Consider the following 23,130-nt stretch of genomic DNA (forward strand, 5'->3'; position numbering starts at 1 on the left):
AAGGAACAATGGACATTACAAGTACACAATACAGTGAGATACACAACTTGGACCTAACACATTAATAGCACATCTAGAAGTTTGATGGACAGGAAACTAATCTCTTACTTTCACACTCTTTGACATCCAGGTTGAACTGCTGCAAGGCCCCCATGGTGATCTGCTTGACTTCAGCTTCCAGTAGTAGCTGTGTCAGGGATGTAGAGAGGTGTTTGCAGGCAGACATGCAGGCGGTCTGTGCAACCTTGCCCTGTAAGACAGAAAAGCCATGTATGTTATTACACTGGTCCCATTATAATGTGCTCCAGGACAGCGAGTGACTGTCACTCATACAGCGGTACTTCCATACTGCAGAATATGGGTGCTGCTGCTCACACAGCTACAGCATTCTAACAGGGACAAGACCATCAGTGAACGGGGTCTAATGTGAGACTATTAGAGCTGGAGGTTAGTAGCACTTCTGATCCGCTCTCCTCCAATCTTCACAGCAACCATCCCCATGCATATCAGACATGCTGCTCCTTACATATAGATTATACCAACTGCACCTCCACACATTAGATAACATAAAAATACATTTGTGTACATTTAATTTACTTGGTCATGTTGGGGGTGTAGTGTCCTATGTCTGTATACAGTGTAATAGAATTGTATGATGATCATGTCCAGTGGTCAGGTCATGTTGGAGGTGTAGTGTCCTATGTCTGTATACAGTGTAATAGAATTGTATTATGATCATGTCCAGTGGTCAGGTCTTGTTGGGGGTGTAGTGTCCTATGTCTGTATACAGTGTAATAGAATTGTATTATGATCATGTCCAGTGGTCAGGTCATGTTGGGGGTGTAGTGTCCTATGTCTGTATACAGTGTAATAGAATTGTATTATGATCATGTCCAGTGGTCAGGTCATGTTGGGGGTGTAGTGTCCTATGTCTGTATACAGTGTAATAGAATTGTACTATGATCATGTCCAGTGGTCAGGTCATGTTGGGGTGTAGTGTCCTATGTCTGTATAGAGTGTAATAGAATTGTACTATGATCATGTCCAGTGGTCAGGTCATGTTGGAGGTGTAGTGTCCTATGTCTGTATAGAGTGTAATAGAATTGTATTATGATCATGTCCAGTGGTCAGGTCATGTTGGGGGTGTAGTGTCCTATGTCTGTATACAGTGTAATAGAATTGTATTATGATCATGTCCAGTGGTCAGGTCATGTTGGGGTGTAGTGTCCTATGTCTGTATAGAGTGTAATAGAATTGTACTATGATCATGTCCAGTGGTCAGGTCATGTTGGGGTGTAGTGTCCTATGTCTGTATAGAGTGTAATAGAATTGTACTATGATCATGTCCAGTGGTCAGGTCATGTTGGAGGTGTAGTGTCCTATGTCTGTATACAGTGTAATAGAATTGTATTATGATCATGTCCAGTGATCAGGTCATGTTGGGGGTGTAGTGTCCTATGTCTGTATACAGTGTAATAGAATTGTATTATGATCATGTCCAGTGGTCAGGTCATGTTGGTGGTGCAGTGTAATATGTCTGTATAGAGTGTAATAGAATTGTATTATGATCATGTCCAGTGGTCAGGTCATGTTGGGGGTGTAGTGTCCTATATCTGTATACAGTGTAATAGAATTGTATTATGATCATGTCCAGTGGTCAGGTCATGTTGGTGGTGTAGTGTCCTATGTCTGTATAGAGTGTAATAGAATTGTATTATGATCATGTCCAGTGGTCAGGTCATGTTGGGGGTGTAGTGTCCTATGTCTGTATACAGTGTAATAGAATTGTATTATGGTCATGTCCAGTGGTCAGGTCATGTTGGGGGTGTAGTGTCCTATGTCTGTATAGAGTGTAATAGAATTGTATTATGATCATGTCCAGTGGTCAGGTCATGTTGGGGGTGTAGTGTCCTATGTCTGTATACAGTGTAATAGAATTGTATTATGATCATGTCCAGTGGTCAGGTCATGTTGGGGGTGTAGTGTCCTATGTCTGTATAGAGTGTAATAGAATTGTATTATGATCATGTCCAGTGGTCAGGTCATGTTGGGGGTGTAGTGTCCTATGTCTGTATAGAGTGTAATAGAATTGTATTATGATCATGTCCAGTGGTCAGGTCATGTTGGGGGTGTAGTGTCCTATGTCTGTATAGAGTGTAATAGAATTGTATTATGATCATGTCCAGTGGTCAGGTCATGTTGGGGGTGTAGTGTCCTATGTCTGTATACAGTGTAATAGAATTGTATTATGATCATGTCCAGTGGTCAGGTCATGTTGGGGGTGTAGTGTCCTATGTCTGTATAGAGTGTAATAGAATTGTATTATGATCATGTCCAGTGGTCAGGTCATGTTGGTGGGTGTAGTGTCCTATGTCTGTATAGAGTGTAATAGAATTGTATTATGATCATGTCCAGTGGTCAGGTCATGTTGGGGGTGTAGTGTCCTATGTCTGTATACAGTGTAATAGAATTGTATTATGATCATGTCCAGTGGTCAGGTCATGTTGGGGGTGTAGTGTCCTATGTCTGTATACAGTGTAATAGAATTGTATTATGATCATGTCCAGTGGTCAGGTCATGTTGGGGGTGTAGTGTCCTATGTCTGTATACAGTGTAATAGAATTGTATTATGATCATGTCCAGTGGTCAGGTCATGTTGGGGGTGTAGTGTCCTATGTCTGTATAGAGTGTAATAGAATTGTATTATGATCATGTCCAGTGGTCAGGTCATGTTGGGGGTGTAGTGTCCTATGTCTGTATAGAGTGTAATAGAATTGTATTATGATCATGTCCAGTGGTCAGGTCATGTTGGGGGTGTAGTGTCCTATGTCTGTATAGAGTGTAATAGAATTGTATTATGATCATGTCCAGTGGTCAGGTCATGTTGGGGGTGTAGTGTCCTATGTCTGTATACAGTGTAATAGAATTGTATTATGATCATGTCCAGTGGTCAGGTCATGTTGGGGGTGTAGTGTCCTATGTCTGTATAGAGTGTAATAGAATTGTATTATGATCATGTCCAGTGGTCAGGTCATGTTGGTGGGTGTAGTGTCCTATGTCTGTATAGAGTGTAATAGAATTGTATTATGATCATGTCCAGTGGTCAGGTCATGTTGGGGGTGTAGTGTCCTATGTCTGTATACAGTGTAATAGAATTGTATTATGATCATGTCCAGTGGTCAGGTCATGTTGGGGGTGTAGTGTCCTATGTCTGTATACAGTGTAATAGAATTGTATTATGATCATGTCCAGTGGTCAGGTCATGTTGGGGGTGTAGTGTCCTATGTCTGTATACAGTGTAATAGAATTGTATTATGATCATGTCCAGTGGTCAGGTCATGTTGGGGGTGTAGTGTCCTATGTCTGTATAGAGTGTAATAGAATTGTATTATGATCATGTCCAGTGGTCAGGTCATGTTGGTGGGTGTAGTGTCCTATGTCTGTATAGAGTGTAATAGAATTGTATTATGATCATGTCCAGTGGTCAGGTCATGTTGGGGGTGTAGTGTCCTATGTCTGTATACAGTGTAATAGAATTGTATTATGATCATGTCCAGTGGTCAGGTCATGTTGGGGGTGTAGTGTCCTATGTCTGTATACAGTGTAATAGAATTGTATTATGATCATGTCCAGTGGTCAGGTCATGTTGGGGGTGTAGTGTCCTATGTCTGTATAGAGTGTAATAGAATTGTATTATGATCATGTCCAGTGGTCAGGTCATGTTGGGGGTGTAGTGTCCTATGTCTGTATACAGTGTAATAGAATTGTATTATGATCATGTCCAGTGGTCAGGTCATGTTGGGGGTGTAGTGTCCTATGTCTGTATACAGTGTAATAGAATTGTATTATGATCATGTCCAGTGGTCAGGTCATGTTGGGGGTGTAGTGTCCTATGTCTGTATAGAGTGTAATAGAATTGTATTATGATCATGTCCAGTGGTCAGGTCATGTTGGGGGTGTAGTGCCCTGTGTCTGTATACAGTGTAATAGAATTGTATTATGATCATGTCTGAGGTGTAGTGGATGGATATGCACAGAACATGGACAATTTCCATGTACATGGTCCTCTGCAGATGTAGTTATACAACATTTGCTCTTACTGAGCACTAAACTGTCTCAGACATTAGCGGGGCTGTAGGTGGATAGGTTTAATAGAAAAGATCAGACACTGAGAAAAGCCCTTTTGGGTCTGACCCTCTGACTATCCATGTGTGCTGCATGTACATTACATCTATACTTCCATAAGAGAAGTGGCTGTGTCCTTTACATTACCCCTCTCTCTTACATTCCTCTGTAATTCCCTGTGAAGACGTATCATTATATGCAGTACTCTGTTCTGTCTGCTACATTGTAATCACTCCGGTGATTAGAGGGGATCTAACAGGGGACTCAGTTCATACTCTTGGAAATGAACTGCAAGTAATGGGTGAAGTCCCAGACTTCCAAACCAACACATTTATTCGGAAGAGTGAAAAATTTTACAGAGTTTAATACAAACGGGGTTCTTCTTGCACAACTTGCTGAAATAAGAGTCACTCCAATCATTTGTTATTGAATTGTCCTGCGGGGGCAACGTATCCACGTCAGCTGGGCACAGAAACAGGCAGCGCCTCTCAGACAACTTGACATTACAGGCTGAGAGATGACGTGTTCAGGTAAAAGACAAGATCAGAATTGTCCAACCAGTGGCCCAAGGCCAAATGTAGGTCTACAGACATTTCTGTGTCTATAGTCATTATCTGCATTCAGCAAAGGTGTAACTACCATTGTAGCAGGGGGTGCAGCTGTTACGGACCTGCCTTCCAAGACACAGACCGCTGCATATATGTCACTGCACAACAGATCATTTCAGGAGATGAGCAAGTGGCTCTTGTGGGAAGCAGTGACCTGTCTTCTGAGGTGATGTGTTAGTGAGGGCAGGGCTACATGTGACATGGGCAGTGACATGATATGAGGAGGGGAATGGAGGCAGCAGGAAGCCACAGACAGAGTTATATAGTGGAAGGAGCAGGGTCCCCCAGCAGCACAGAGTATATCAGGAGATGAGTGATGTGTTAGTGAGGACAGGGCTGCATGTGACAGGGCAGTGACATGATGTGAGGAGGGGAATGGAGGCAGCAGGAAGCCACAGACTGAGAGTTATATAGTGGAAGGAGCAGGGTCCCCCAGCAGCACAGAGTATATCAGGAGATGGGTGATGTGTTAGTGAGGACAGGGCTGCATGTGACAGTGCAGTGACATGATGTGAGGAGGGGAATGGAGGCAGCAGGAAGCCACAGACTGAGAGTTATATAGTGGAAGGAGCAGGATCCCCCAGCAGCACAGAGTATATCAGGAGATGAGTGATGTGTTAGTGAGGATAGGGCTGCATGTGACAGGGGCAGTGACATGATGTGAGGAGGGGAATGGAGGCAGCAGGAAGCCACAGATGGAGAGTTATATAGTGGAAGGAGCAGGGTCCTCCAGCAGCACAGAGTATATCAGGAGATGAGTGATGTGTTAGTGAGGACAGGGCTGCATGTGACAGGGGCAGTGACATGATGTGAGGAGGGGAATGGAGGCAGCAGGAAGCCACAGACTGAGAGTTATATAGTGGAAGGAGCAGGGTCCCCCAGCAGCATAGAGTATATCAGGAGATGAGTGATGTGTTAGTGAGGACAGGGCTGCATGTGACAGGGGCAGTGACATGATGTGAGGAGGGGAATGGAGACAGCAGGAAGCCACAGACTGAGAGTTATATAGTGGAAGGAGCAGGGTCCCCAGCAGCACAGAGTATATCAGGAGATGCAGGAGATGAGTGATGTGTTAGTGAGGACAGGGCTGCATGTGACAGGGGCAGTGACATGATGTGAGGAGGGGAATGGAGGAACCAGGAAGTCCAAAATCTGTTGTACCCCCCTGAACCAGGTACTTGGAATAACTTTTTTCTTTCACCTACTTTTCTGTACATTAACCAGACAGCATAACAAGTATGTAACTCTGCGATGTCAGTAACCCGTGGATGTTTTTCTTAGGATGTAAATAGATACAGAGTATTATTGTAGGAAATTAAAACAAAGGTTAATTTGTCTATTTATAGTCATCAAATGAAAAAAAAAAAAAAAAAAAGTAAATGTTACTAGAACAGATTCCAGACTGGTTTAGGGATGGAGAGAATATACTTTTAATGAGACTTTGTGTGATCTGCTGCAAGCCAATAGCAATGCCTTGTTCTCACCGACTATTGGAGCTCTAGCATACCCTCAAGCTGCAGACAGGTCATCACACACGTCATCTTACATAGAGATTTGCTTACTCTTCCCTCAGTAACGGCAGATCACAAGAAACGTTATGGATATATGTGAATCCCCACCGACGGCTATTGATTTCCATACATTCAGTACTTAATGTGAGTTTCCTGGAGACAGATTTGGAGAAGGGGCCGCTGCTGGTGACATGGGACCTGGTGTGACATGTAATGCACACATATCTCTGGGAGTAGGACACACACAGACACGTGGACACCAGCCAAGGGTTTAATTAATACCATCACCAGATGCATTTCTCTTGTACTTGACCTTTTACAAATATGAAACATTCCTGGAAATGTAACGAGTATTTTTATTATTAGAAGCTGTTAATTTTCAGTTATGTGACATTTATGTCGGCTTTCACCAGATGGAAGGAGCCGCTCCTGGGCACCGAGGGCCGCTGCGAGCCCCTCCTGGGCACCGAGGCCCGCTGCGAGCCCCTCCTGGGCACCGAGGCCCGCTGCGAGCCCCTCCTGGGCACCGAGGCCCGCTGCGAGCCCCTCCTGGACACCGAGGCCCGCTGCGAGCCCCTCCTGGACACCGAGGCCCGCTGCGAGCCCCTCCTGGACACCGAGGGCGGCTCCTGGACACCGAGGGGCCGCTCCTGAACACCGAGGGCCGCTCCTGGACACCGAGGGCCGCTGCGAGCCGCTCCTGGACACCGAGGGCCGCTGCGAGCCGCTCCTGGACACCGAGGGCCGCTGCGAGCCGCTCCTGGACACCGAGGGCCGCTGCTGGACACCGAGGGCCGCTGCTGGACACCGAGGGCCGCTGCTGGACACCGAGGGCCGCTGCTGGACACCGAGGGCCGCTGCTGGACACCGAGGGCCGCTGCTGGACACCGAGGGCCGCTGCTGGACACCGAGGGCCGTTGCGGGCCGCTCCTGGACACCGAGGGCCGCTGCGAGCCGCTCCTGGACACCGAGGGCCGCTGCGAGCCGCTCCTGGACACCGAGGGCCGCTGCGAGCCGCTCCTGGACACCGAGGGCCGCTGCGAGCCGCTCCTGGACACCGAGGGCCGCTGCGAGCCGCTCCTGGACACCGAGGGCCGCTGCGAGCCGCTCCTGGACACCGAGGGCCGCTGCGAGCCGCTCCTGGACACCGAGGGCCGCTGCGAGCCGCTCCTGGACACCGAGGGCCGCTGCGAGCCGCTCCGGGACACCGAGGGCCGCTGCGAGCCGCTCCGGGACACCGAGGGCCGCTGCGAGCCACTGCAGCCGTCGGACTACGACTCTCAGCATAATCTCTTACCATCCGTTGAGTAACAGTCACCAAGATCATAGACTTATTACTATTGGTCATTAACATATGGTTATAATCGTGTGTAAGGAACGAGGTGACGATCTATCAAAACGAAAGAGGTAAAAACGTGTAATAAACACAGTTACAACACATAAGAACTGTATTAATATTACCACAGAATATCCCCATGGGAACTGTCGCTAATGATTGCTGCTGTTTAATGTGTTCGCCATCAATAATAAACTGATATGTATAGTTTTGCCAAAACCAATGAGAGAATTGGATAGGAAAAGGCGATTGGTCTGGTCAGGTTAAACAAAGAAAATATAGTTTCATTAGAATCCTGAAGAAACTTTTACTAAGTGCAGATGTGGGGATTCCACTCAGAAGGACTATCCCAGAAATTACCTCCATTGTGATATGTCCAAAGCATCGTCGTAACCAGACAATGACCAAGGTCCGCAGATCACGGCTTACCCTTTCCACAATTCCAGAAATCAGGATTTCCCAGCCATACTATTTTCCATTCTTCCAGAAAAACCACCAAGATTGGTGTCCATATAGAGGGCAACATTCAATAGAAGGATTAAACTAAAGGAAAGAGATGTGACTGGTCCTCCTATAACTCAGCTGTCTTCTGTCAGAGCTCCCAATACAGATCAAGAGAAATCCCACGTGTGTAACAGACAAACATAAAACTGCACTGAGTATTCCTGCTAAACACAGGACAATCTTCTCTCACGTTTCACTCTAAGAGTCACCAGAATTACACTGCATGCCATTCTCCTTGGGGCGAGCTGTCAGATCTAGTATTTACATGGAGTCAGAGGAAGAACGTTTCCTTCAATCTTGAGCCCCCAACCCTAGTACATTAATTGCAGTTTGGGATCATGAACGGTTCTCTGGTGATGTCCAGTGTGACCCTCTGCAGATCAAAATGATCTTCTGGCTGAAGAGCCCCTTTAATGTAAACCCCAAAACGTAGCACGTATTCAGAGTATGATCCTTTAAAAAAATAAACAGGGTACAAACACATAGGACACGGCTGCAAAACATTCTTCAGTCTAACATAAAGCTCGGCTAATGGGTAAAGATATTTTTCTACACAAAGAAAAGTTGGTTTCAATCTACAGAACTGTTTCAAGGGGCCACACAAACCACGTATTGGCAGAGAGATAACCTCTGTGTATATATCATGCAACATATATTTGGGGCCATGAAAACTACTGCACAGGAACATGTTGTGGTGCAGACAATTAGACATTGTGGAAGCAGTAGCTACAATAGTGACTGAATCTGCTGTACCAAGGAGTGGAATCCTTTACAGACAGAGATATTAGTGATTATAGCCTCTCTCTCAGCTGGAGAGTGGTAGCGTCCTGTGATGAAGAGGAGAAATATGTCATCAATTAGAGATAATGAGACATGTGAGCTTTCTCCAGAAGGACTATCCTATCAAACAAGTCATTAAAAAACACTAACTCTCTGACAGACAGAATAAACAGTCATTAATCTGCCAGCTGTAGGCAGTGACTGGGCAGCCCTGGAGAAAATGTAAAGTCTGACAGGGACGAGGGGGGGGGGGGGGGAGGACAGGGACGAGGGGGGGGGGGGGGGGAGGACAGGGACGAGGGGGGGGGGGGGGGAGGACAGGGACGAGGGGGGGGGGGGGAGGACAGGGACGAGGGGGGGGGGGGGAGGACAGGGACGAGGGGAGGGGGGGAGGACAGGGACGAGGGGAGGGGGGGAGGACAGGGACGAGGGGAGGGGGGAGGACAGGGACGAGGGGGGGGGGGGGGGAGGACAGGGACGAGGGGGGGGGGGGGGGGAGGACAGGGACGAGGGGGGGGGGGAGGACAGGGACGAGGGGGGGGGAGGACAGGGACGAGGGGGGGGAGGACAGGGACGAGGGGGGGGGAGGACAGGGACGAGGAGGGGGGTGGGAGGACAGGGACGAGGAGGGGAGGGGGAGGACAGGGACGAGGAGGGGAGGGGGAGGACAGGGACGAGGAGGGGAGGGGGAGGACAGGGACGAGGAGGGGAGGGGGAGGACAGGGACGAGGAGGGGAGGGGGAGGACAGGGAGGAGGGGGGAGGGGGAGGACAGGGAGGAGGGGGAGGACAGGGAGGAGGGGGGGGAGGACAGGGAGGGGGGGAGGGGAGGACAGGGAGGGGGGGAGGGGAGGACAGGGAGGACGGGAAGGGGAGGACAGGGAGGACGGGAAGGGGAGGACCGGGAGGGGGGGACGAGGGGGGGGGACGGGGACAGGGACAGGGGGGGGAACGAGGGGGGGACAGAGACATATACGGGAGGAGGGGGACAGAGACATATACGGGAGGAGGGGGACAGAGACATATACGGGAGGAGGGGGACAGAGACATATACGGGAGGAGGGGGACAGAGACATATACGGGAGGAGGGGGACAGAGACATATACGGGAGGAGGGGGACAGAGACATATACGGGACGGGGACGGGACAGACATACGGGAGGGGAGGTGGAAAAGAAAGATGGATAGAGGGGGCACACAGGAAGCGGTTGGGCAGGGTAAGTTGGCGCTATATAAATAAATAATGATTAAATCAGAACGATATCTCATGTAGACATTAACCTTACGCAACTACTGAATACAAAGTAATATTCCAATGATCCTGCCCTAATAAATTCTTGTATGGAACACGTTTGCTATTACAGATTAGAGGAGAGCTGTAACCAGTGCTATGTAAATCATCCATGTCTCTGTCAGTTATACATTACATCAAACACTGGGACACAGAACTATTCCTCTAGGTATAAACATGAAGAGCAGTCTCACACATCTAATGTCTGTGTGCACTATTACTCAGACGTGTGTTATTAGACCCAGGGTCTACAGAGCATCTGAGTGTAAACTAATCAGTGCATTCACATAATGAGCATTCCAGGAAGTTTGGATAAAGCTCATAAAGGTTTAGACTCCACATAGATGTTAATGACCCCAATTTACCATTCTCTAAACCCTGCATGATCAACATAATTATCAAACGAGGGGCTTTAAAACTAATCATTGCTTACAAGTGTTCTTTTCCTGTAGATGTTACAAATATCCATGTTCAACGCAGATATATCTCTTAGACAATAACTGCTGTGACGTACAACCCAACGTCAGACCCCCCCCACAAAGAGAGGTGCAGGCCGCATCTATTAAAAACTCCGGCATGTGTCAGAAAGGCATTCGTTTCACCTTGTCCTGTTTACTAGACTATCCAATTACAATTCATGGCATCTGGCCTGTCAGCACGTAATTAAATCACTGACCTCCGAGATCTCTATGGGTGATGTCTACGTGTAAGAGAGATCGGACAACAAAATCTGGTGTTTATATTTAAGTGTAAGAACAGAAAAAGCATTATAAATCAGCCATTAAAGAAAACGGATGCCGACCGTGGACTGACCAATGGCCACTGGGGGAGTCCGTACCTCCTAATGTGACTCTGTATCCTGCACAGCTGTACTACTAAGCAGGTACTGAGAACTAGTGTAATACTGTCCACAGTATAAAGGAGAGGTGGTGGGTTGCAGCAGGATGATGCTGCAAATAATGGTTTAAGTTATTCGATTAATCTTGGGGACTTATGTACAGTAATTGGCTGCCATGGCCACACTGGAGGCTCTGCGTGGGATGGGGGCTCCGCGTGGGATGGGGGCTGGCAGGCATATTGGGAGTCTCACAACAGCTAAGTCCGTTCTACATCATAAGACTCACTGAAGATAAGAGGTCACCATAACTGCACAGAGAACGATAGGCCGTGCATGGCAGACAACACTACAGTAGTCCAGGGATGTCAATGTAACCGCCCAATGTAAAAACAATGATTTATTTGATATAGGTTAATGATCGCTTCCTGTATGACTAATACCCTGTAAGAGCCTCCACTGGACCATTACTGATTATAAGATCATTACTTCTGATTTGTTGATGACAATTCAGAAGTAATGAGAAGCACTTAATTACCGCCCCCTCCTCTTTCTTTCCAGACAATTTATAACATGACTGAACCCCTCTCTCTTTAAACAAACAAAAAAAAAAAAAACACATGCACATTTAGCAATTAAACTGCAGCCTCCTTCTTTCCATTCCCCCACAACATGGAGAAGTCATACGTGTGTCAGGTTATCATCTGCACTCACATACTGATGTGTTACATTACACTACACACGCTTAGGACACACAATACACAGCTGTGTAAGAATGTATTCTGGTGCCGACACAATGCATGCTGGGATTGTGTTAGAGTGTGATGATTGGTTGATCTCCGCATGAGAGCAGCAATTTGTGGCCTGGGAGATTCACCATTTGGAAATCTGGACGTAACGTGATAAATCACTGGTCTGTAAATACCAACATCTCCTGGTACACAAATGGGATATTGTTAAAGACTACATTTACAGCAGGTTAGCATGGTCCTGCCCGCTGGTCATACAGATACATTAACTGCTGCCGGGCGTTATTTATACTATGTCTGTTCAACATGTCGGTCACGCACAGCCCTGTACCAGAAAATAGACTGCTAACAGGGTTACAGAGGCGGCCAGCGACCATTACTGGATTCTCTATATAGCTCTAGCGTGTAACCATGTATTGGTAATGGGTGGGAAACGCTCTGATATATATACCAATCTTTCTGTCTCCGGGAAGGAAGCCGTGACATCACTACTTTCTCATGAACTGTGGCAGCCCACAAACAGGCCATCTCCTGCATATTATACAATTGTGTTATATCGGAGGTTTCGTCACGCCAGTACAGGACTGGATTACTAACACGCTCCATGCACATAAGTTGGTGTTAGGTTGCACATGTCATGCAGGGGGCCCCCAGCTGCTGAGCCGTCTAGTAGTGTAAACACTGCACGCTCGCTACTCACCGGCATTCTGGAATGTGCGTCACCTGTATCCTACGGCGAGAAGGCAGGACTCAGTGATACCACAGATTCTGCCTTTAGTGAACGCTATGCAAAATGTGTAAATGATATCGAGGCTCGGTCAATGATAGTACCAGACACTTCCTACAGACTGGTGTAATCCTCAGAGCGCAGTGCGTGTAGGAGAGCGTTATCTGTCTAATCAGCACATACACGCTCACACGCTCAGGACCTAAGCCATTGTCTACAAGGTTACGGTATAAAAATGTAGAAACTTTAGCACATACCAGTAATGTATTGTACTGGTCACAGCCGACCATCTGGTTTTGTGAGCAGCAAAAACAGAACATAGCTCGGTTTGTTTTGGGCCCAAGCACACAGTAATTTCAGGCCAACCTGCTCCTAAATGAAAAAACTAGCCAACAAAATCAGCAAGTTTGTGAACGTCTTTCCACATTCCAGTTATACGGTGCAGAGTTACTTACAGGCAGGTGGGTGAACACGGCGAAGGTGCTGTTTAGGAAAGCAACCAGGTCCACCAGGTAGTCGCTTGCAGACTCGCTGGACTCTGAGGCCACCCAGTCGTAGTCGGCCAGCTGCAAGAACTGGTCGATTTTTTGGTTCAGATTGGTGTAGATTTCCTCTTCTGCGGCCTGTCGGGCATCCTGTACAAATAGACACCTTGTGAATGGGTGGCAGAGACATGGCTAGTGGAAGTGCTGAACAGAGTATCCTCAATGTTGGCCAAACAAACGCCAGAACCGGCAAAATACGAGAATTATTTTAGTGGAATGGTGCACCAGTATTTCGATTCAATGGACTACTGGCTCAAGGTAGAATGGGAACAAAATTTCCAGTAAACGTTAGGGGGGCAGTGGGGTGCATTGGGGTAATTTATTTGTGTGCTTAGTCCCGTCCGATCCTTGTGCTCTCTTCCGTGTAAGTAAAACATTGCTCTATGAGGAGCAAAAACCAGAGATGTTTCGGCACTAGAACATCCCGAAGAGCATCACTACTGACGGAACTTTGCACACAATTGAATTCCCCCCTCGTTCACTAGCTGACAGTCCTAGTGAATCCACTATTAAGTGGCTTCCATATTACTTGACTTCATTAAACGTATATTCTAAGCGACTAGTTGTAAAATTATTTTTAGTATTCATGAGTATTTTGAAAATTGTATTTCTTTCTTGGCGTTCCATACACTTTGGTTGTCCGATCATCCTGTCCTAAACATTTCCGGCTGGTACCGGCACACACACAGAAGGATTTGGCCCAGATGGACACTAGCACCTTGTCGCTCACCTTGAACGTGGTCAGGCCGTATAACTTGGTAGTGTGAACGGTGTCGGGTAGCACGTTGGTGATGTTGGTGATGAACTCTTCCAGGAACTTGCAGGAGATCTCCAGGTGGCTGGTATTGATGATTATCTGTACGAGCTGCGGAAAGAGAGACTTATCAGAATATGTACACAAATACAGATATATATTTCTCTTTTGGGAGCATAGAGCAGTGGTGGGAAGAGATCTTTTTCAGATGATTCTCAGAAGGACCTTGGTACCACATGGGGGGGCAGGGCCTGGGAGGTCGGGGGTCATTACATTCGCAGATAAGTATCACAATTTATTTGAACATTAGGAAATCTTTAGCCAACATGCATTTGATGTCTTCAGTCATAAGACGCTGAACCAAAAACTGGTAATGGCTCATGATTAGGGGTCCACATATGACCCTTCTGATAGTAACTTGCTGCCGATCAATGGTATACAGCCAGCCATTCACATATGCAACAAATGAACAAATCTCACAAACCAGTCTCTATGAAGTTATCAATATTGATCAATCAGATATCAGCTTTTCGCTGTCCTGTGTAGTGAAGCTAATGAGAAAGGACATCTGATTAGTTGCAATGGTTACAGGAAACTTGTGTAGCTTGCATGGCGACAACTGTAGATGTCACATGCGGTTCATGCAGTGTCAGATGTCGCCACTGACTTAGATATGCGGGACGTCCTATAAATTGAGGCCAACTAGTCCTTTAATGCGAATCTAACTAATAACTGTGTATAGATTCATTTATAGTATAATGTATTGGGAATAATAAAATGTGATGTCTGCTACTTCACTGAAGGCCGCACCACCACTCACTGGAAGGACGAGAGCTAAACCTGGATGTTGTATGAAGACAGCCAGCAAACCATTCACCACTCATTGGAAGGACGAGAGACAAAGTAAGAGGGCGGGGGGCGTGGGGACTGTCTTAAGACAGCTTGCAAACCATTCCCCACCACTCCGGAGAAAGTAGAGAAAGTGCTGGGAGGATTATTAACACGCACATTGACCCATTGTCCACCAGTTAATATAAGGAAAAGAGACAGGAGTGTTGATAGTGTATTAAAATGACTAGCAAAACATTGGCCACCACTCAATGGAAAGGAGACAGTGCAGAATGAGAGTATCTGAAGACGGCCGAGCAAGGCACTGACCACCGCTCAATGCAAGAGAAGACTGAGCTTAGAGTATCTGAAGACGGCCGAGCAAGGCACTGACCACCGCTCAATGCAAGAGAAGACTGAGCTTAGAGTATCTGAAGACGGCCGAGCAAGGCACTGACCACCGCTCAATGAGAAGACCGAGCTTAGAGTATCTGAAGACGGCCGAGCAAGGCACTGACCACCGCTCAATGCAAGAGAAGACCGAGCTTAGAGTATCTGAAGGCGACCAAACACCGCTCCATGGAGGAACATGGTCAACAAAGCTAATAGAGGTGCCTATTGTGTAAAATGATAAAGATGACAAATCATGATGGCCATGCACAGGAGTACTCCAACGCAGAAGCAAGGAGCCAGCCGGGCATATCTAGAACTAGTCATTTTACAGAGCCACTAAAATGTCAAAAACTTTAGTCTTACATAATAAGCTTTTAAGTGTGCTGAATACTTCAAAATCAAATAAACATATTAAATATATTACAAAGCTCGGATACACAAGTAATCCCCTCATTTAATAACAGAAGACACTGTAGAATAATGGGGGGTTTACACCGCACAGGACTTGCAGACACTGAAAAACATACGACCCAGAGGGAGAGTTCAAGAATTCATTATCTGGAGGTGGGTGAGCTAGTCAAACATGTGTCAAGTCACATCAACGGGGCGAACGCAGGAATGTACATACTAACAACAAACATGGACAAAAATAACAAGAAAACCCAGACAAGCTTGGACAGCAACCAAAAGGTTTCCTTGCCCTCCTGGAACCTACAAACTATGCTCGACGTGTCTGGGAGCGTTCCTCGCTCACTGAGCCCAGAGAATGTCCGACACCACCTTCTCCATCACGTTATCATACGTAGGAGATAGAATATAATATATATTCTAAGTGCAATAGTTCTCTTCTACTGAGAAAGTGTTTATCGGTGGCCGTACAAACAGACGAGGTCACACTTTATAAAGGACATAGATTTAGATAAGATGAAATAGCGACATCAGCTTTCTAAATCTTTGTCTTTTATAAATATTCATTGATTTCAATAACAGTACACAATTCTGATGCCAAATGTTTATTAGGAAGATATACAGAATAGAGTTGCATTATAATAGAATAAATCATTGTTTCTCTTAGTATAACAGGCACTAAGTGAACAATGCAGCCAGCAGTGTGTGTTAGACCACTGACCACCAGTCTGACCAGTCCTGGCAGCTGGGGGCAATAACCTCCAACATTTTTCAATATTACTGCAAAATATTACACTGCCCCCATCCGGTTGTTTCTTAATGTCTCTGGTTGGCAAAATTTTCTACGGGAGAACACGGATAGTGAAGACTTGCAGGCACTGTATACAAAGCGCATTTACATGGTCAGCTAATAATGTAAGCTTTCTGTGCCTAAGAAATATGGTAAGCATACACTTAATGCAATATCTCGCTCTCCCGTTTTACTACATAGGTATAAGGAGTGAACAAGAGACTGGCTGCCAGTAAAACACATTGGCTGTTTCTGTATCCTTACAGAAAATTTGCTGAAAAAAAGTTAATTTATTAATTTGCAAACAGAAAAATAGGGGCAGGCAAAGCTTTTTATGGGGTGTACGTACATAAGTATTTAAATTATTTACCTTTACCCTCTATTCACATGCAAAGTACGGCAGACAAGCAACACACTGCCTCGGAGGAGGCTGTAAGCCACACAATATCTGCGTCAGTCTGATAATGAAGCAGTTTGTAGCCTATTCACAAGTAGTGGTTACTTTAACAGTAAAAGGAGTCCTACAAAATCAATCTGTGCATGAACACGGCGAGGAGAGCTGACAATCCCGACAAGGCACCCGAGCAGTCAACAAGTTTAGCTTCTTATTTGGCCTCTAACACACCCAAGACTCCTCTCCATGAGTAATTAAATCCTTATTGTTCCTGCACCCTTTCATGGGAAGAAGTGCGTTACTAGCTATGCAGATTGTCTGCCGCAGAGAAAACACAGCCGGGGAACTGTGTGCTGTGCGGATTTCAGGGGGGCTCCCGAGCGTTCAAGCAGTGCGCGGTTCTCAACGCCTGACCAAGATCTCTAGGTGGCTGTCTGGCTGTAGAGCACACAACACCTCCAGGAATAAAGGCCTCACACGCTAGTTCTCTCATTTACCATTGTAATTGCAGCTTGACATTTGTTTGGCGGTGTGGGTGGAGGACGTGCATCCTCTGAACCAGCATCAGCAGAATAATCTATACACAGCTCATCTCTCACATTCCAGTGAGTATTCTCCCTCTCACATGTACACTAAAATGCATTGTTTTCACATTAGTTTCTTCATGTCTAATATATGGGTTAATTTTGCAAACCTAACACCTATCCTACAATTTGCTGGTTAGATACACTTTTTAGTAGAATGTATCCGACGCTCACTCATCTTTGCTGCAGACTCGCCATCTTCAGGCGGCAATGAGCCCTCTAACACTGGCAATCACGCCCTGCCCACCAGAGGCGGATCCAGGGGGGGGGGGCGCGCCCCCCCCCCCCCCCCAGCAGGGGCTTGCTGCCGGCGGCTGCACACTATGTGCAGGTCCTTTTGCAGTGACAGTGTGCTGCCCGGCTGCTCTGATTGTGTTTTAAACACAATCAGAGCATCCGGGCAGCACACTGTCCCTGCCTGTCACTGCTGAACGGACCTGCACATAGTGTGCTGCCGCCGGCAGCCTCAGATGTCAAAAGGGGGGCGGGGCCTGAATCGCCCCCCCCTACATCGCCCCGGGTACAAATATTCTCTAGATCCGCCCCTGCTGCCCACCCACTTAATGGCGTCTGGTTTACAAAGCACCAGATGTGAAGACTATAAACACGTCTCCTGCAAGTGGGGAGTTTGCAGCGAAGGTAAAAGACAGACACTCTGCTCCAACAGTTACAGATGTAATAATACAACTCAGCAAAACTACATATGATGACATTAAGTGCAGAGGACACAGAATAAAATGAAAACTAATTATAAAAAAAAACACAGATCAGAAAGTTTACAACAGGCCAGTGGAGAAAATCATAAGACATCCAGAACTAAAAAGAAAGCTCTACATATGTTATTATACATGTATGATTTCTGTAATTATAGAGTAGGTTTCTTTTATTACATAGGTGTCAGGGTGTACAGCATCCAGCTGGTGAGAGCTCACACTCTGCACTATTTGCAGAACAGAGGATCCTTCATAGGAAAACTTATTATGGATGTACAGATACATTCCCATACTGCACGTAGACATAAAAATGTGCCTGTATTTGTAATTTATGGGCATCTTAGCTGTGCTCTAGATTATGCCAGGTTGTAACCGTCTATTGGGATTTCTTATTTGTCATTTACTTACACTGGTGTACAGGACCCTTACACTGTGTACAAATTGGGTAATGCAACTTTATTATTACACAGTCAGGTGACCTCTGCTCGCTATCGTTGAGCATAAGTATATATATTCGCACGCCTGGCGTACATCTGCCATAACTGCAAATTAACACACGTGTAAGGACACACTTTTGCGTCAGAAATTTTTTGAGTGCAAGTCGGGGAGCGAGAGATTGTCAATGACGTCCGAAACGTGCACACGTGTATAGAGGGAAAAACGAGTGCGTGAGACCCAGCGACTGAACGCTATACTGATAAACAGCCCTCGGCGGCCCCTCTCACCTCCGTCAGACCCACATTCTTCCTCTTAATGATTGTCTGCAGACAACTGCTCAGCGTGCGGGTCAGCAGCAAGTTGGTGGACTTTCTGATCATATCATCCACTTCTGTGGAGCTGAAAGAACAAAACAAACCCACTATTTCTGCAGGAATCTAGGAATATACATCAGTGAGACGCAGCAGAAGGAAAATTAATATTTCATGTGTGTAAATAAACGGAAATAATAAATTTAAACATAAATCAGTCATGTTTATAGTGCATCATGTCTCATTGGGTGTTCAGTAAATCAGGTTACAGTCTGGGGAGAGCAACAGAGAAAGATTTTAGGGTGTTTAAAAACTGGAGCCTGTAGGGACAAAAATGACATACTGCTACGGACATAATAAAACCCAGTGTACATTAGATATCTTATTAATACCATTTTGGTGTATCTACTTGTCTGTCGGAGAAGTCAGCCAACCTGTACGAAATAACTTTGAGTCCTGTACACTAGTACACTACTACACACTTTAGCTAGCAGAGCTTTGGGACCAATGATATAGTTTAATACTGCTCAAAAGCAATTGCTACTAATTTGAACATGAAGCATTTCCCAATGACAACTATGAAACACCAGATACAGGTGTATAAAACGGCCTACTGTGGGTTAATGGCCTAGCAAACAGTATCAACTTGGTTAATAAGAACGACGTGAACACATCCCAATAGTGCCGGTAGCAGCGACAGATTATAGCAGCTCAGATAAAACGCCCAGACTAATGAGAACTAGAGGGCAAACTGTCAGCGCACAGGGCAGATGAAGCAGAGATAATGCACAGTCCTCTCTCAAGGGACAGAGATGCCTGACTTGCGGCTGTAAAGGCACAGAGAGCCAGATATGCTGAGTAACCTGTAATTAGGCCAAGAATTCATGCATGATTCCTGACACACGGAGTGATGTGGAATTCAGCTAAGTGTAATATCACTGGATTTAGCAGCGGGGATTTCAAAGCCTGGGAAATGTAAGTTTCTTTGATCTGTCATCGGCTGTCTAGAAGGTCGAAGAGGACAAGTGGTGTTATCTCCTGAGGCAGGGTGAGAGATGGAGGCTGGTTACACCAGAAGGGGGTTCAAAAGCACCAATATCACAAAGACAGCCCGGGGGTTAAGTGACCTTTCTACTTCTTATCCACCTCTACCTGACAAACGCTGCAGATTAGTGGCCTGGACACGGCTGAGCAGACAGCAGGAAGCCCTCTCCTCTATCAGGACAGCATGTGGGTTACAAGGAACGTTAGAGATCCGTCAGATGCCGCTCAATGCGTCACAAGAACATGGATTATTGTACAATGTGGGCTGAGAAGCTGTAGCAGAATCTGTCCATCTGTAGTAATGCACAGCTGAGTGTTGTATTTATGTCCTACCTAATGTAACCAACTCTGCACAATCCTAAATATGTGCTTTACTGACCTGTTCTAGCAAATCATCTAAACAATAAAGCAATAGGAGTCCTTAAACGATACTCTTAATTCTTACAACCTGCTCAACATCCGTTATGTGAGGCCTGGGAACCAGTACAGGGCACTAGAACCAAACTACCCATAGAAACACAGCATGAAGCGTTCCCAGAGCCTGCTCAGGGCCACCAGCGTGCCCAGAGCCCGCCGCCCAGGGCCACCCACCATGGGGTAACAGGTTATGTTTTACCTGAGGTGTAAATCCTCTGAGAACTTCAGGCAGGCGTAGATGAATTCCTTGATCTGACTGTAGATTTTAGGTACAAATTCAGAAAAGGGGAACTTTTTGGGAAACGGTTGCTGCAAGGTTAAAAACATTTATTAGTTGTACGACTCAGAAACAGATAACGCTAATAGCAAACGGATAAATAACATAATCACTTGTGCGGCTGGAGTGTTATGTTGGCTGTGGTCAAACCTCACCTAAAGGGCCACTAACTTTTTGGTCTAATTGTGCCTAACATGGGGTGGGGGTGTGTATACCAGAGCGTTTTCTGTCTGCTACCTGCCATACTATCGGATCTCTCTGGACCCAGTCACACCACTAAGGACACATATCCCTCAATTTGGCTGATAGCTGACGATAAAGCTATGGCAGGTAATAGAAAGCAAGTAATGGAACTGTACTCAATGCAGAGTTCTGCAAGCAGACTTGCTAGCACCATCACATAAACTAGGTAAAGTTTTATAGCAAAAGTATTTAAAATAGTCATCCTTTAATATTTATAGTAGACATCTACATTTGGAAAATAAAAAATTCTTTTATCCAAGGTTTTGCCGTTTGCTGCAGTGTTTATGTGCAGCCAACATTAGCAGAATATGTTACAGATGGATTAAGTGTCTTCTACACACCCAGCACAATTAGTCTCCGGTCCTGTGTCCCGCCCATAGAATACTGAGTGGGGCTAATACAGTATGGACTGGACCACAAGCATCGGACCGTACCATTAACCTAACAGACCAATACTCCATCTGTATAAAGGAGTCACAGTAGCACCGTGGCCCTAATGCAATATTTCTTTACCTTCTCCAAGTCTGGGTCTTGGAACGGGAACTGGCTCATGGTCTTTCTGTACATAGGTTCATCATTCACTGGAATAGGGCTGTAGTTATCTGCATCCAGGATAGTCCTGCTCAAAAACAAATATAATTTTTTACTGTTCCAGAGCAGAACGCCCCAGAGATCTCGTTAATAACGTAACAGTGGTGAGACACAAAGCTGTAACGAATGGACAGCTAACAATCAGCAGTGTGTGTATCCAATCTGTAAACAGCAACATATGTAATCAACTTCCTTCCATACCCTGAAACATACGCAGGGCTACCTACGACATAACATATTAAAAATGCTGAATACCTATTTACTGAAGTAATGGCTTATAATAGGGGGTGGTCACTTTCATATGCATTTACCCAACACTAGATGGCAGTATTCCATGGTTCAGTATCCCACGGTCCCTGTGCAGGACACGCCATGGTGATACGGGATTCCATGGGACAAAAAAGCATCCATAAAGTGCTCGCCTGGCCCATAAATAAGATGTATATAGGTGAACGAGATGAAGCAGTGTCTGTGGAAAGATAGTGCTGTATATACGTTGGTAGACGAGCTTACCTGAAGACCACAGCCCACTTCTTCAGCAAGATCTCACTGTACTGGTCTCTGATCTCCAGTAACATGTCAAACAGCTGATTCACCGAGAAGCCGTAGCCCTGGAGGTATCAATGCGGAGAAGGTTTCAGGATAGAGGGAGATGGAACGTAAGATTGCGAAAGACATTGAGGAGCGGCGGTGGCACAGGAAGAATGAGCTGAGAGCGAGTCCGACCTACCTGCAGCGTGTCAGCAAAATGCACAATGAGGTTCTTCAGATCCAACACCAGGTTGGGATCGGAGCAGTAAGACTGTAAGACAAAGCAATATTACTCTTTTGTAGAAGAAAGGTTAAAGCTTACAACTTTTTGATGCAATCCCTACAAGGTCCTCATAGTTTACTGAAAGCACCAAGATCCACCAGTTGCATTCAGAGGTGACACCTGCTGGTTGGCTTCTGCAACGGTCAATAAGGGTCAAAGAATCCTTCTGATTGGATGGCCACAGAGTTCATCCAAGCCATTTCTAGTCACACCCTGGACCCCCCTCTCCACCAGAATTCATAAATCATTACAGAATCTGGCCAGCGGAGGTCCAGAATGATGGGCATTTCCAGAAAGGCAGGGGTCTCAGTAGACCTCTGTTGAGGGCAGGAGGTTTACAGAATTATATTTAAGGGACCCTAATCTACACAGTACAGTGGGACAGTTAGTGATAACCCTTACCGAGTGCGTCCGCAGAGCAGCCATTGTTTTTGATAATGCCAACTCCCACAACTCATCGATGTAAGCTCGATTGACCAGACCAACCGTAGTGTGCAGGATGTGATCTTCCACTACAAAAAATCTGTCAAATAAAAACATGAAGCTGTAAAACTGAACATACAGCATAACCACAGCCCCAATGGCAGGGCGGGTAGGATACTCTTGTGTATAAAGTCTTGGTATCAGATTACAATAACAGACTTGTAGGACCCGACCCAGTAGGACAAAGGCCATGTGCTTGGTCGTAGGTTCCTCATAGGAAACCAGGAGACATTTACTTTATATCTAGTCTATTGTTCAATATTAATGCTGAAATAGAGAAAGAATACATTTGGACCTCGTCTCAACTTCCTTTGCATAGACTCAAAAACATGACGTCTGGCGTTGATAATTAAAAGTGATTCACCTTATAGCATTATTTCATATAGCAGTAGTTTTGGTAAATCCCGGAAACTTACAAATTACGTTTTCAAACAAAGTACACCTAAAAAAGGTCAGTGCTACCCACCTAACCCAATAAATGAATCCCAGAAACCGGTTAGACTGCCTTAATTCCAGCTGTGCCGTCCCAAAGAACCAAAAGACAACTCTATACAGCTGATGAGTTAGGGAGGAGAGCGACTAATGGTTCCCTGTTTTCTACTGGTCAGAGGGGTAACAACATAAACCCCAAAGTGCTCA

At 45.9% G+C, this 23,130-nt stretch overlaps 1 protein-coding gene across 1 annotated transcript in view; it reads right to left on the reverse strand.

Annotated features, from left to right (window-relative positions):
- EXOC6B (exocyst complex component 6B) overlaps nt 1-23,130 on the reverse strand; it is a 161,003-nt gene that overhangs the window by 62,125 nt on the left and 75,748 nt on the right. The window contains exons 11-19 of the mRNA XM_075189075.1: nt 22,411-22,531; nt 21,925-21,996; nt 21,708-21,805; nt 21,117-21,222; nt 20,283-20,392; nt 18,599-18,710; nt 13,740-13,874; nt 12,920-13,099; nt 109-250 (exon numbers count right to left, since the gene is read on the reverse strand). Of these exons, the coding sequence (XP_075045176.1) occupies nt 109-250; nt 12,920-13,099; nt 13,740-13,874; nt 18,599-18,710; nt 20,283-20,392; nt 21,117-21,222; nt 21,708-21,805; nt 21,925-21,996; nt 22,411-22,531 (1,076 nt within the window). The remainder of the gene's footprint in view (nt 1-108; nt 251-12,919; nt 13,100-13,739; nt 13,875-18,598; nt 18,711-20,282; nt 20,393-21,116; nt 21,223-21,707; nt 21,806-21,924; nt 21,997-22,410; nt 22,532-23,130) is intronic.

This window comes from Mixophyes fleayi, chromosome 1 (assembly GCF_038048845.1).
Source record: "Mixophyes fleayi isolate aMixFle1 chromosome 1, aMixFle1.hap1, whole genome shotgun sequence".
NCBI classification, from domain to species: Eukaryota; Metazoa; Chordata; class Amphibia; order Anura; family Limnodynastidae; genus Mixophyes; species Mixophyes fleayi.